Below are 15,872 nucleotides of genomic sequence, written 5' to 3' on the forward strand. Positions count from 1 at the left end.
ATGTTAGGCTGGGATCAGCCTCACTATTGCTTTTTAAACCATGGAGTTCAAAGCTAACATTAAACAGAGGTCAGGCCTTCCCTTCATCCATAAATGCCATGTCCTGCCCAGGACTGAGTGCCAAGCTGTGCACGTGGCCCTCTTAGGACAGGAGGGAGAGGTGGTGTGAGAGACAAGGCAGTACCAGCTCTTTTGTGCTAATGGCATCTGACTGAACTTAAAAACATTGTACAGGCACCCATGTTTAATGAACTAATGAATGTTCTTTGCCCACTGCCTGTCTCCTATCAACCACACTAAGTGATTAGGATTGAGACAACTTCCAAAACATGAGAGGTACATTAGCAATATACTTTGAAGCACATGTTTTGAGCTTATTAGAGTACAAAATAATTACAGCCAGAAATTTGATTACATAGTTACCCTCTTCTTCCTTCTTTACAACTTTCTCCTTCTTCACAGACCCTGTTTTGGTACTTTTATCCTGGGGCCTTTTCAAAGAATTGTTTGTGTTCTTCTTTATATTAATCTGCAGGGAAACAATGACACTAAACAGAGGAGTTGGCTTTGACATTTTCATATCTAAACACAAACTTGTATTTATCTGCCACCTAAGGACAAAGGCTTTCAATAGCTCAGCATTCACATCAAGGAGGATATTAACTTCACGGTTATTACAGATGATTGCCAACTCTGGTGAATTAAATTCTCCTCCTCTATTAGCCTGAACTACTACCAACCTGTACAGGTAGAGTGCAAGGGTAATTTCCAGGATCAGTGAAATTATGACTGTACATGGTAGAGGAATTATATCTTTCTTGCCGTTGTGGGGATATCATCTCTCTATCCCTTGTAAAAATAACTCACATTTTTTTAAAGAGCCTTTTTTCCCAAAGCACCCTAGCACTTAGAGACATTTCATGAGAGCTTTCTTAAGAAAAGTCAGGTTAACTTGATCTTCCAGAAATCCAATATCCAAACACTAAAGTGACACACAAGCACTGTTCTAAACCCAGCCATCTTTCCATAACTGGGAGTTACTGCCTGTCCAGAGTCAGCCTACATGGACTGAAACTTGCACACCATGTTCAGGGTTGCCTTCCCACACTTTACACGAGATCAAACCACAGAGAACCCAACTGATGATCCATTTATTCTTATCCCATAGGGAATGCAATTTAATGGTCTTTCCATGAGCTAATGTTTACAGCAACATTGAAGGTCAGCCAAGCATGAAGACTGGAGAATCTCCTGTTCACTATCATTTTATTAGTCTTTAAAATGGCAGAACTATTATCTTCATGCCTCAAAGGACATGCAGAGCAATGCATTATATCCTTTTGCTTCTTTCACAAACATCTCCCAGGAGAATGTGTCACCAAACTCCTTCTATATCTGTAATTCTTATAATGCTTTCTTCTCAGAAATGTTTTGTTTTAAATGTCTCATGAGTAAGGAGCCTCTCATCTCTTAAAAAATAAACTGTTGATGTACTTTTAATCTTTTCTTTCTAAGAGAAAATGCACATAAAAATTAGACGAGTTATAAATCAAAATGCCAAGATCCTTACTCAAGAGATTAACTTCAGGAAACAAAGAGCAGAAGGGTGGGAAAAATTAAATTGCTGAAAATTTACATGTTGTTGTACTGAAGGTTTCTTGTTACTTTCTAGATTTACAATTTTTGCACTAACTGAAATACTACAGCACATATTCAAATTTGCATTTACAGACTTTTTTCATAACAGAAGTAGTGTCAAGGCAAAACATTTTTTCTCAAACTCCCCCAAAACACAGCATTTTCAGTTAGGCCTCCAAAATACTGTCACATCTAACTTTTAACAAGTTGTGTCACACCTGCTGTGTCTCAGTCACACTCCATTGAAAACATAGAAACAAGCCACTAAGAATTTTTTCAGATAAAGGTTGTTGAAGATCTGTGCTAATTCAGAGGTAAATTAAGGAGTGGAGTGTACAATAAGAGAAGAACTTCATGCTCTGAGCATCACCAGGGGAGACCGTACAATATTTTCATTATTAACTCATGAGCTCATTGGCAGAGTCCTCTTTAGCACACATTCCCTAAAAACAAACTGTGACAAAGTGCTAATGAAGCAGAGATTATTCTATAGGAAATCTATTGGTCAGATCAACACATGAAAAATGTGTGAAGCCATTTTCCACATTTCCAACAACATCACTTGGTTCACCTCAGAACAGTCAAGATTCAGAGCACTTTAAAATCAACAAGTACCTCAATATGTGGTGTTTCTCCCAGCTGTAGGCTATTAAAAATAGTTGCATAATCCCCATTTAAATTCATCAGTTCCTCATGACAGCCTCGCTCAGTAATGCAGCCTTCTTTCATGAAGATCACTTCATCACAGTCAACAAGATACTGGAGAGAGTGGCAGCAAGAACAAGTCTCTGTCACGATGTTCAATAACCAAACACTCCCACACAACCCTTCTCAGCAGCCTGTAGGCACTGGCACACAGCACACCTATGCCCACACAACAGACAGCTGATTTTCAGAGGTCCTGCTCTGACTAGAGCACCATGATTACTCACACTACACAAATAAAAAGTTTTTCTGTCCTATCAAAACCAATCTCTTCTGGAAGACATGACTCAGAATACTTAAACACTGCAAATACTGATAGACTGAGCACTAATATTTCCATGCACAGAAGACAGCAAAAAAATCTCAGGTACATCAATTCTGATTTACTGACAACAAATATAACTGTTTTCTGCTGTGATGAAATAGCTTTATAGCAAGTCAGCAAAAGTATTTTTGAACAGGCATTTATTTCCCTGGTAAATTTTCTTTAGCCAAGCGTTACCAGTCCCAATCAAACACCAAGCAGCACTGGTATCAATCAATTAAATTGTGTTCAGTGCCCCTTTGCAAACCTAGTTTATAAATGTAAACCACACACTCTTTGGAAAGACAGGGTTGTCCTGTCACAGGTCAGGGCAGAGATTTCCAGTATGAAGACAACTGATTAACAAAGCAATTCAAGAAAGTCCAAGAAAGAAAGCATGGAAGATTCAGTACCTGAAGCTGATGTGTGATGAAAAGGACAGTCTTTGACTTCAGGTGCTTCCTTATTGCACTGTTAAAAATGTGATTTCCAACGTGAGCATCTAAGGCACTAAGGGGGTCATCGAGGATGTAAATGTCCCTGTCACTGTACAGGGCTCGAGCCAGACTGATTCTCTGACGCTGGCCCCCACTCAGGTTCGCCCCTCGTTCACCAATCTGCACAGAGACACACATCCATCATTTCTTCAGCACCATGCAACAGATGAGCAGAATAAAGCAGACCATAATATTCCATTTTATATATTTGTATAGATATACTCCCCCATAACATTTTATATTAATACATATACGTATTCAAGTTTAAGTGTCTATTTTGTGACATGTGTTATACATTCAAACTCAAGGTGAACATGTTTGAAATGTGGCAGTACTTTGCTTATTTTACCTTTTATGAATTAACGTAGCCATTTTTTTCTTAGCTATTTTATATCAAGTTCAATTAGGTCCTGTTAAGGCAACTAAATTTACAACACAATAAAAAAAATTCCCAAACAGTCAACATCTGAGTAAAAAACAAGGTACAACTCTTAACAGCCCAGGGCCCACTGAGGTCAGCTCAAGAGAATGCATACAACAGCTTGGCTCATATGCACCCCAGAGTGATATACCCTCATTCCAGTTTACCCTGCCAAATCAAAGCTCTTTTCTCCACCTATAATTAAATTTAGTATAAGCAAAACATACCTCTGTCAGGTCCCCATTTGGAAGGATGGCCAGGTCAGGCCTTAGACAGCAACCATTCAGTACAGTATTGTATCTGAAGAACAAGTAGATAAATAGTTAAGAACACTGATTTTCCCCACAACTATTTAACTAGTACAGCATTATATCATTTTCCACGCTAATAGCAGATATTCCATCAGCCTAAAACAAGTCATCTGTCTTGGAGTCTCAGGAGAAAACTGAGGGTAATAATTAATCACCTACTTCAAAAGCATTGTGAGGACAATTTGTTTTCAGGGATAGTTGGCTAAGGGCCACAGGAAAGTCCCCAAGTGGAGGGGGGCCATGGAAGATGACAGCACATTGCACACAACAGTTGTTGTGTTTGAAGAGGGCAAGGCCAGGACAGCAAGAGCAAATACCACTTTAGAGCTGCTCACAGCAGCTGCTGGTTTTAACCACAGGTCCAGGATGAGGCCCAGCCTCGCTGCAAGGAGCAGGGCCAGGCACAATGACAGCCACCAGCCACAGGGCCACATGCAAAAGGGGCAGGATCCTAGATGGGACTCAGAGGAGACTTAGAGACAGACTCCAGAAGGGCACAGAGGCTTTATCTGCAGTGTACTCTGCATTAAAGCTTTCCAACACTTGGGCCAAGAATTAGTGAGCTTTCATGACGACCAGCAAGCATCTGACAGACCTTTCCTCATCATAGTCCTTGCCAAAGAGGATGTTGTCCCGCAGAGTGGCGTTGAGGATCCAGGCCTGCTGGGCCACGTACGCGAAGGTGCCGCTCACCGCGATGCTGCCCTCCAACAGCGTCATCTGCAGTGACACACCAGCTGTGAGACCGTGCCACCCCATGCTCACAACACACTGCATTCTACAGAGCACAAATAAGTGAAACAGGAGGTGGGAAAGAAGAGCAGAAATACTCAAAACAGGATTTCTCACCTGTCCTAAAATTGCTGAGATAAGTGAAGTTTTTCCACTCCCCACACTGCCACAAATTCCAACAAGTTTTCCCTACACAGAAAGGAAAAAAAATATGGTTCTCATTTCTTACATTCATCTTCCCTTTCAGAATTCAGACTACCTTTAGTTCCTCTGAGAGGACAGTTGGATATAAATGACAGCTCTGAAGTAACATAACAGACAAAAAAAAGCAACAGTCAGCATCATAACGCTCAAATTGTATACAGTGAATGCAATCCCACAGTGAAATAAAACTGAAATCAACTCTACAGGTAAAAATAAAGGTGTTTGAAGATCAGCTTCCTTCTTGCTACGGTTACAGGCCCAGAGGAGCAAAAAACCAAAAGCACCAAGGCCTGCCTGAACAGAATGCACCGAGACGCTTTTGAGAGTGATAAGGAAAGAGGAAAAGTCTGAAAGAAAAGAGAATTAAGCATATAGGGGTCCAGTCAAACTCCTTGCCAATTAGATTTGCTAGAGAACATGTACCAAGAAAATACTAGAATTCAGTCACTTCGAAGAATTTCTCTGTGATAGAATGAGTGGGTTAATACCCACATTAAACAATTAACTTATTAAAACTATTTTTATTCCTTTTGTAAAAAATGTAAAATGAACAAGAAAGGTATATACACACTTGTGGAACACATTGCTGGCCTTCTCTTGATAGCAGAGAAAGACAAAAACAGGGTTTTTTTTGACTTCTGAGACAAAACCAGCCTTTACACTGCACTCCTACTTTAGGCAATTTTTTAAACTATATGCATTCGCCCCCAGAGTTTAAAATACAGGTATTTTTACTGTTTAAAATAGCTTAAACTATGCCTCTATCTGTATAACTACATAAGACAATTTAACCATGAATATATGGATCCCATTATTACAACATCCAACTGCCAGACTGCAATGCTTTTGTATGTGTAGATAATGTCATGTATTAAGTTCAATGTTTTTTCTTTGACATCTTACATGCTTTTACCCACCTTGGAGCAATAGCTCCAAATGCTTCTATAACTCTTGAAAACCTGCATCCACCTCTACAAGAATTCTCAAGGAAGAAAATTGCACATTTTTCAATGAAAAGCACTATTATGCTCCATTGGAACACCTAATCACCTAAAATTCTCACCCAGAACACAGATAAAACTGCAAAATTATCAAACTACTGCAGGAGCACTCTGTTCACCAGCAGCCCTGGTACCTGGTGCTCTGCAGATTCTCTGAGCTCAGTGGCTCACACACTGTCCTAGGAGCTGCAAACCCCTCAGATGGATGTGGAAGCTACACAGCCTGCCCTTGTTTCACAGGCTGTTTGCAAAGATGTAGCTGCTAAAATGGCACAGCTGTTTACAGCAAGATCAGACACTGCATCCTGGATACTGCAGTTGCCATGGATATTACAGGAGTGCACAAAAGCAATATGCTCCATTTCATGCAAAATGAAACAGCACACAGCTCTGTTCCAGGGGGCAGCTATAATGAGGCCTTTGAAAAGCTCAGATTTCCTCCTTTCATTTCTTCTTACCTTTTCTATCTCCAAGTCAATGTTGTACAGAGTCCTCTGAAGCCGAAGGCTGACCAGGTGGATGATTTTGTGCTCCTCTTCAGGGCTGTGATGGTCATCACTGTCCACTAGAAGATGGCCCTTCTGCTCTGCCAGCACAGCTTGCTGTCCCTCATTCTGTAGCTTCATTTTCTCTTTCTTGCTCTTGGTGACTTTCTTGTCTTTTTTCACTTTGGGGGTCAACTTTGGTGAGCTCTGGACGCTGGCGTGGGAGAAGTCCCAAGCCAAGGTAGCATTTTTCACCTCTATCGCGGTGTGAGGATTGGCTGGTTTTTTCTTTATCATATGAACCTCTTCCATTAGAAATAAACTCTGATAGGAGTTGTGAGAGAGGTGTAAAGATGAGACACCTGATCAAGACTGGGAGACAAGCCTACGGCACACTCACGCAGCAAAACACATCAGGCTATATAGTAGGAGGAAGCTGAAGAGCAAAAGGTGGCTCATTAGTGTAAACTAACTCCAGGTCTGCTAAGTGGCTGGGGCATTCCTGGATGTGGTGGAAGCACCTGGATACACTTGACTTTCCACAGAACTGCAATACTCTGGATGTGATGTGACAGGCACTTCTTCCTTTGACACTGTTTGCAACTGCAGCTCTGTGTGTTGCAGATTAAAAACATGTGAGCAGAACACACAGCTTGGAGAGGAGAGGTCACTTGGGACAAAGTGACTGACTTGTCCTGCACACCAACTCATTATGGAAAGAGACAGAAGGGATTTTAACTTGAGCCTTTACCCATCAACTTTTTCTGCTGGAAAAGTCATCTTGCACAAGTGTAGCTGATCTATCTCAGGCTGCTTGGCAAGTAGAAGTCAGTCAACTGTATCACGTTTTCCACCACATCCATCAGTATTTACAATCAACAGATCAGGAAGACATTTTTTCACACAGTTTAATTACAAGATAAAATGTTTGCCACTTACACAATTTGTTTTAAACCAAGTAGTTGTTTTTTTGTGACTAAAACGTCTCAATTCCCAGCCTTATTTATTCTTGCAATTGCTATGTCTGAATCACACATTCATAACAAAGCTCATACTCATTTACAGAGCCAACAAGTCAATTAAATTTTTACTGTGATGTCAGAGTATTCTCACCTTATGTTACATTTCCTACACAATTTATAGGCAAACTGGGAGAAATTCAATTTCCTTTTACTTTTCATCCCTCCCACAAAATTCCCTTTAGTGCACTTAGATTTAAGCGAGACTGATTTTAGGCTCACTCAGAAGATGAAGCAAAATTGCTTAAAAGCAATGGAATCTCAAAATCACTCTACAGATCCTGTCTTTCTCATACAGAGGTTTATTTCATGAATGCATTGCACAGAATCCATGTATCTGTCAGTGCTTGTGAAGGTTTCTATTTGGAAAGTGCTGTTTTCCATTCTGGAAATTTCCACAATGTGTAATGCACTGTTATCTTCAAGAGACAAGACAAAGTAAAGGTCTCCCCTCTGAGTTCATAAAGTACACACAGTGTATTCATCCTCCAATCCCCGTGATGGGAGATAAGATTGTTCATTATCAGGGTTTTACATTTTCTGCCATAGATCTGTTTTGCCAGATCACAACTCATTTTACTGATATAGAGGAATTTCAGTCACTTAATCTGGTCTGGAAAAATAAAACCTCAGGGTTCTATGACCACAGATAAAACCCCACTGTTTTTTATCAACCTGCTTACCTAACACCTGGTATTTTCAAAAAGCTTTATTAGCAAAGCATAAAATTTCATTGTACACATGTTGCAGTCTTTTCATATAGATGTTCTTAAAATGGAGTTAAAATTATACAGTGAGCCATTGAGTCCTTCACTCTTCTGTCTTCCTGTGGCCAACTTCAAAATCATAAAATCTTTGAATCAGACTATTTTGCTTCTCACACTGGTATTATTTTATTTTTGAACTGCTAATATTCCTTCACTACATTTATATCTCTTGCAGAATCAAATAATCTAGAATGCTAAGTGTAAAGAAATATAACTTCTCTGCCATTAAAATCATGTTACCTTCCAAGTGTTCCCTTTGCATCTACTGAACACATACAACACTCCACACTTACAGAGAAAACTGTGAGGCCAAATGACTGCTTACCTTAAATCTGTCAACAGAAACAGATGCCTCAGACAGAGACTTCACTGAGAACGGAGTTACTTTGAGAGCAAAAGTCATTGAGTTGAAGACAGTGACCACTGTGAATGCCTAAAAATGAGAAAAGGAAAATAATCACACTTGGATACAACATTCTAACAGCTCCAGCCTTCTAAAAGCTGAAATGGCACAGCAGCAAGTCAAAACCATAGAAAAGGCCCAGTCCAAGAACAACCATTTAAATATCCAAAATCCAATTCTCAAACAGCAAATCTACCCAACTCCTTCTCTAGTGCTTTTAACAGACCATGACAACTTGTTCTGTTTGCAGGTCAAATTCCACATTAACCTACTAGTGAAGGCACAAATTCAAATCCTGTTTTTAGACATTTGTACTGTTTGCATCCAAGCACACCTCAAAACAAAAACATCCAGTAATCCCCAATGCAGGAGGACTTATTTATAAAAGCATAAAGAATATTTTCAACAGCTTACCTGAGCTGCTGTAAGGTCATAGCCAAGGATCATATGGACAGAAAAGGTCACCACACTGGCAATGACAACAACAATGGGAGCCACTCCCACAGTGATGCTCTGGAAGTAGCCTGCACGCTCCAAGATTTTGCGTTCCTCCTCACGAATTTCTAGATATACAAAGAGGGGCACCACGTTTGAACTGTGATTCAGGGGGTACATCCACAAAACAGACAGTACCATAGCACTATAAACAGTGAGTAAGAGGCCTAACTCTACACTTTAGTGTTTATTACATTATAAACATTCTCATAAGGATAGCAATTAAGGAGGAGGAAACTATAATGGTCTAATCTCCACACAAATAATAGGGATTTTTTAAGTGATAAAAGAGGAACAAAATTGAAAAATTTAAAATTAGTGTCATGCCACAAACATCATTACACTAGAAGGTGAAGTTTTAGAAGCAGGTCTGTTTGTCCAACCCACTGTCCATAACACAGAGGAGCCTGAAGGATGACAGTTCTTACACTGCTTGTACAGCAGCACCTACAGCACAAAGTCAGGATGCACAAGGCTACAAAGTAGTGGGGCATCTGCAGCAAAGGAGACATTCACAGACTGTGGGAACTCACTTTGAACATTCTGAGAAAATGGTTTGACCCAGGCATACATTTTAATGAATTTAATGTAATTAAGAACTTCATTCATCTTTTGCACACGTTCATCTGTTGTTGCTACGCATTTTCTTCTGAAATAAGCTGTGAGGCGCGACACAAACATCTGAAACAAAAAACACCATAAAACATTAATGGCAACTCGGGAAAAGCAAGTACCTTAAATTCCTAATTACCAGAGAAAATGAATTTTTAATCTGAAAAGGGGATTCAGGGATAGGGCCAGGAAACTGCTGCCCTAACATAAAACTCGGCTGGGAACATCATTCATTTCCTCCTGCCCCATCTGCAGCAAGCACCAGACCTGTGAGAGCAAATTTCAACAAAAATTTGAGAGAACAAAGGTGTGCACTTTTACCAGTATTGATTAGTACTAGTTGAGTTAAAGTTTCTGAAGCACAAAGTTAACCTGAAGACACATGAAGTTGACCCCCACTTTAGCCAGATTTTTAACCTGATTCTGTAAGGCAAATCAGGACTTGGCCCAGTCAGATCAATTTCTCATCCATGCCAGTGCTATGAAGGTAGCAAACCAGTTTTTAACATTTTTACTAAACTAATCTAAAACCAGAAAGTTGTGTTTGATATCTTTTAAAAATATCTGCTAACTCTTACATTCATCCCATTCCTGGTCTGAAATTCAAACCCAACACACTACTTCAGGAAGCCTTAGCTCCTTGCCTTTCTTCACACACTTGCCAACTCTTTTGAAGTCTCCATCAATAAAGGAGGACTGCTGGAAAGAACTGGAAAACATGCTCAAACTCCACTCCTCATTCCCCTCTAAAATGCAACTCCCACTACACAATCCTTAATTTTGGCCAGATCAATTGGACCACAGTGAACCTCACAGTATTCAGCCTCCATGGTTTAGAAAACATGTATAATGAATACAGTGGAAAGTCTTCAGTATTCTGCAGTTTCATTGAGCTATGAATATTAGTCTCAGCCAAATCTATCAGCTTTCTTATCCCCATTTTCTAATTTTATCACTTTAAGCTTCCTGATTCCATATTTCTGCTTCATACACTATCTTGTAAATGCCTTCAATAAAGTGCAATGCTATAAACTGGCTAAACCTAGCACATTTCAACATCTTCTATTCAGAACTATACATTTCTCTGGCCTAAGTAAAATGAAGGAAGTGTTGACTCTCTCCAACTCACCATTGCTGGGTAAAAGAGGATGAAGACAGCAGATCCCAAGAAGCCTGTTGGACCCAGAATAATCACATTATAAACCATTCCCAAGATGGCCACAATAGGGCCCCCAGCCAACAAACTGCCAACTGCTGCAGCTTCAAACATCCTCTGACCATCGTTGGAACAAACATTTATGAGCTGAAAAACAGAACAGATAATTTAGATTTAAGGCACAGCTCATTCTCAAAGGAATGTATTACACATCCCTTTTCACATGGCCATTTCCAAAACACGGCTGCAGTTTACCTCTCCAAGAGACTTCTCCTTGATGTTCTTCAGCTTAAGGATTTTCTTGAAGGCCATGGTCAGGACAGCCCCGCGCAGTCTGACCCCCGTGCGATAGTTGAGCGCCCAGGTTAGTGCCAGGGACCACGACCGCACCACTTCCGTCATAAAGATGCCAAAAACTAAAAACAAGCTGTACTGCAGGTTGGACTCACTCTGCTGGGTATACTCCAAGAGGTGTTTCACAACGAAGGCCTACAGGAAGAAATGCAAGCTTGCATGAACACCCCATCACCCCAGAAGACCATACAACAACTTTATGTTAAGTTAGAAATAAGTAGGCTACTTTGCTTTTAAAAGAGCCGTTTGATATAGAAAGCATCTTCTTTCCAGAAGTAAAAGGTGTCAATACAAGAAGTACTGTAACACAAGCCCTGCTGAGAGCCAAGCACTGAGTCAAATTTAGTAAGTAAAGAGAGTTTAATTTGGAACCATATTCCTCGCAGCACGCTCCTAATCCTCCGTGTCTTCTAACTTAACATAAATGTGTCAGTTAGCTGAAAGCAATGCATTATCATATAGAAGAGTTTTAAAATATAGTCACTACTTATAACATCTGCACACATTAAGAAACATTCCTTTACGTGACATTAAAACCTTTTTTATTTTATCTTTGGTTTGCTTCAAACGTGCTTATTTGATAAAAAGGAACAATGTACCTACAGTTGTAGAGGGGAAGAGTGAGAAGGACATTTGCAAAATATTCCTGGAAATAAACATCAGCAGTTTAATAGTAAAGAAAAAAACAAGCAGAAAGCACAAGGTACACAATACCACAAATCATTGGGGATGGGGAGGGAAAAAAAAAAGACAAAAAAATTAACCATTCAATCCCTCCCCATACCCTCTTCCCCCAAAAACAAACACTTTACCTCAGGAATCACATTTCAAACATCACCTGCAGAAAGAGGACAGCCCCCACAACCACCAATTCCCAACTCCAGCTCTTTGTGGTCCAATGGCACAATATAACATCATACAATTCACAACCACCAGCATTAAATATTATTAACTGTGAAACAATAGGCTTTTATTTGAAATGAAGTGTCATCTTAAATGGTAACAACTCAAGAACACTATACAACAGGTAGACCATTGTATAAACATACAATCTGCACATACAGGATAATTATAAAGGGCTAATATCTAACAGTCAGTCTTAGCTTCTAGCAAATTAGATTTAAATCTATACACAAAATTATAAAGATACAAAAACAGAATGGTATTTGTCCACGGAGTCCAAAAGAAGTCAAACTTGAAGGTACCAACAGAGGAGGTTTCTGAGGCTGCACAAATTCTGAAATCTGGTTTCAAAAGTATCCTACAGTAAGGCTTCACAGACAGCAAGAGACTTCCTAGAGAGCTTTTCAACAAATGATGTTTTAAAATACTGGTGCTTTCGATATACTAGCACGGAGTAGAGAATTACCTTAGCCCACAAGAAAAATCAACAAAAAATCTGAGACCAAAGAAAATATTTGAGAAGCCTTTCACATCATAGTCCATTGAAGTCCTCTTGGCTAAATCATGTTTTGCAAGTAGTTCTATATAGTTTGAAGAGAGAGGAAAAAAACAAAACCCCACGACTCCAGCAAAGGTTTTGATAGCTACAGCCCAGCACCAAATATCAAAACAAAAAAAGAGATCAAATTCATCTGTTCAGAGGAAAATAATTCTGTACATCAGAACCAAGGAAACATGCTGTAAATAATTTTGCTCTTTTTCACAGGTGTGAATTAAAGCCAGATGCCCATCAGATTCTAGAATGGCCACTGAGAAAATTTACATACCGACCACTGAACAAATGTGAGGAGCTCACATTCACAGATCTATTGCGTTCCAACTTTCTCCTGATTGGACTTAATTTTACATCGACTGTTTGGATCACAACTGCATACAGTTGGTCTGCAGTTACTGTGGAGATTACTGACTTCTTTTTCCAGTATTCAATCCAACATATGCAACTGAGTCACTGAGCAACTGGGGTGAAAATCCCCTTTTTTCCTCACGAGCTGTAACTCAGCATGGTCGCAGACTGCAAGCATTTTCTCACACACCACAGCATTGCTGAAAGTCTCCAAGAGAGGATGTATAAAGATAGCAGATGTTTCCTGGGGTCTCATTCCTCCCAAAACTTTAGTGCAATTTTGCAGCACTATTTTATAGATTCAGCATCTCCAATGATGAAATAGAGACCAGCTTACATTATACCCCAATTTATTTTTGTTCCAGAAGAAAGAAAAGAGGAAACAGCAGATTAAAGAATTTTGAAAAGGGAGGGGAAAAAAGTCACAGAAAATTAACATTTACATCTGAACAAGTACTATTCAAATTCATATTAGTTTAATGAAAAGAATCCAGCATAAAGTTATTTACAAAACAAAAACATTACAGCATATAAATAATCTAAGGGGGGAGAGAGCTCCTGCGGCTATTACCGTAGTGGTTGGTACAAGCTGCTGGGCTGTCTTAAGCATTCCCATGGAATAAACATTACCTTACCTTTGCTCTTGGCGGTGGCTCTGGCCAGCAGGAATGCCTCATCCTGACGCAGAAAACAGCCATCCTGAAAATGCTGAAGAACAGCTTCTGTCACTGGTCCCACTGCAGTGCCGGCGTCCCTGCTGCAGCCGGCGCGCCCCAGCACGGGGCAGGCTGCAGCCGGAGCCAACGGGGAAACTGGAACACTTACCTCCCACAGCTTACCACTCCCCCCTCCAGTAACTGACCAAAGTGTCAAGCTGTGCTCCACTAAAATAGCAAGTTTCCCCATCTCCCAAACGGGAAGAATAGCTCTGAACAGTAGCAAACAGGTACATTGTTCAGACCTGGAGTTAAACCAATTATGTTTCGTAATGAAGAAACCTCTTTGCTCCTCCACCAGAACTTGGAAGTTTTGGTAGCTGATCAAATAGTAGCAAGTATTTATTGGAGATAAATAATGTATCACCTATACTAGTACATTCTGATGGTTATTACAAGGCAGTCTGACACATGCAGCTGACTCACCAGGTTTAGGTTCTGTGCCAGATGCAAAATGTATCAAAATAAAAAAAGAGGAAGACCCTTGAAGGATCTGATACCAAAAAAAACACCCAACCAAAGCAAAAGAGTCCACACAGGCAGTCTGGAACAACTCCTTTCCAGTTATAACCATCACAATGCTCATTAGCAAAGCCACAGCCATTTGCTGGCATTTTAAGATCATAGACATTCAATTTAAATTTTTTAAGTTTAATATAGTGTTTAACTCCACTTTTATAATTTTCCTCCAATACATGAGGTCAAGTCAAGTGCTTTTCCTGATCTCCCTTCTCACCTTCAGGTGACTGAAAGGGGGTAGCAATACAAGAAAGCACTGATACTTCTGAGGAGACAGCATAGGCATATCCCTGAGGCATGCCATTTTTAAAAACAGGGAGGAGGGATGGTAAGGACTTATTTTCATGCCAAATGGTAGAACCAAAAATGAATTGGGCCTTATTCAGAAAAATGAATAAGGTTGTCTGTAAATGGGCAACTGTCTGTAGATAATTTTAAGTTACCCATATCAAGCATCAATTGCAGCAGCAGCCCCCAACATAATCAAGCTGGTTTGTTTTCTCCATTCCCCTCTGGCTCTCTCTCATTCAGCAGTTTGGCTGAGACAAATTGAGACCATTACACTACAGAAATTAGGGGTAACCCTGCTGCAAGTTCTTTGCTAATGATAAAAGAAGCTCCTCAAGCCCTGTAGTGAAACAATGACAGAAGCTCTTCTTGGGAAAAGCTAGTGCTGTTAAAACCTTAATCATAATTTATTGTTAATTACCAGAGTATGTTCATGTATTTTATAATAAAGACAACTATAAAATGTTACAAAGAAAACAATACCACAGAAACATTCATTGTTATTCATATTACATGAAACAAGGCAAACTTTAAGAAGACTTAAAAAACAGAACATCATTTTTTGATAAGACATTGAAAAGCAGGAGAACATTTTAAAAAGACATTTCACCTAACAGTGCACCCAAGTGTACTTACCCAAGAAATGAACCTCCAGCTTACCAGCACACAAACGTGTACTACTAGCAGTAATACTGCTCCTACTCCTCAAGGGAAATGTGTAGAGAATAAATTTAGTCAAAATTTCAACTTTAAATCTGCACAGCACGTGCAACAAACAGGTGACAAAAAATGGCGTGAATGTCAAGTCCCATGTTGTTATCTTCAATAACGACCCTCAGCAACAAACAGCAGCTGTTCCTAGAGGCAACAACGTTTTCTAACACTTCTACCTGAAACCTGTCTGGCCATTCTCTGTAGGATCAGTAAAGACTATGCCCACAGGCTTCTTGAGACCTGCTCACATTAGTTTTTAAGCAGTGCTCTCAGAATTGTTTCGGTCCGCTTCTTGAAGACTTATTAATGCCAATAATTTAAGATTAGGGTTTTATCAGACTGAATTTTATTCCAAGATAAATTTACAGAATTTCAAAGAGAAAAACAATTAGAAGACCTGCACATAAGAATCTTATGAAAAAAGCAAGTTATGCAGTTAAGCTTATGCAGTTAGGGAAGAACTTTAAACTATACTCAAAACCAAAGAGAAAAAACAAAAAGTCCATTTCCTCCAGGATACCTAAACTCCCCCTCCCTTCCCCAAGAACTTGCCTGGGTATTCAGCAACTGATCCATCAGCTGTAGGAATCCTATCTTGGATTATTGAATTGCTCTGGAATTTTACCCCAAGATTTCTAGCTAGTCAAAACGTTTAAGTGATTCTGCAATGAAACCTTAAGATTTTACAGTTGGCCACGAGATGGAGCCCTCTGGGGTCGTTAAA

At 39.7% G+C, this 15,872-nt stretch overlaps 1 protein-coding gene across 8 annotated transcripts in view; it reads right to left on the reverse strand.

Annotated features, from left to right (window-relative positions):
• The window catches only part of ABCC5 (ATP binding cassette subfamily C member 5), a 44,231-nt gene that overhangs the window by 12,419 nt on the left and 15,940 nt on the right, over positions 1 to 15,872 (reverse strand). For 3 of the 8 annotated variants that reach the window (XM_054638986.2, XM_077184047.1, XM_077184048.1), the window contains 12 exons: positions 11,006 to 11,239; positions 10,724 to 10,897; positions 9,516 to 9,663; positions 8,902 to 9,050; positions 8,410 to 8,517; positions 6,272 to 6,622; positions 4,726 to 4,797; positions 4,472 to 4,596; positions 3,793 to 3,865; positions 3,061 to 3,264; positions 2,254 to 2,397; positions 424 to 529 (listed from right to left, as the gene is read on the reverse strand). In XM_054638986.2, coding sequence (XP_054494961.1) covers positions 424 to 529; positions 2,254 to 2,397; positions 3,061 to 3,264; positions 3,793 to 3,865; positions 4,472 to 4,596; positions 4,726 to 4,797; positions 6,272 to 6,622; positions 8,410 to 8,517; positions 8,902 to 9,050; positions 9,516 to 9,663; positions 10,724 to 10,897; positions 11,006 to 11,239 — 1,888 coding nt within the window. Of the gene's footprint in view, positions 1 to 415; positions 530 to 2,253; positions 2,398 to 3,060; positions 3,265 to 3,792; positions 3,866 to 4,471; positions 4,597 to 4,725; positions 4,798 to 6,271; positions 6,735 to 8,409; positions 8,518 to 8,901; positions 9,051 to 9,515; positions 9,664 to 10,723; positions 10,898 to 11,005; positions 11,240 to 11,703; positions 15,806 to 15,872 lie in introns of those variants that run through there. The other 5 variants (XM_077184049.1, XM_077184050.1, XM_077184051.1 and 2 more) reach the window with 5 other exon arrangements.

This window comes from Agelaius phoeniceus, chromosome 10, assembly GCF_051311805.1.
Source record: "Agelaius phoeniceus isolate bAgePho1 chromosome 10, bAgePho1.hap1, whole genome shotgun sequence".
Lineage (NCBI taxonomy): Eukaryota > Metazoa > Chordata > Aves > Passeriformes > Icteridae > Agelaius > Agelaius phoeniceus.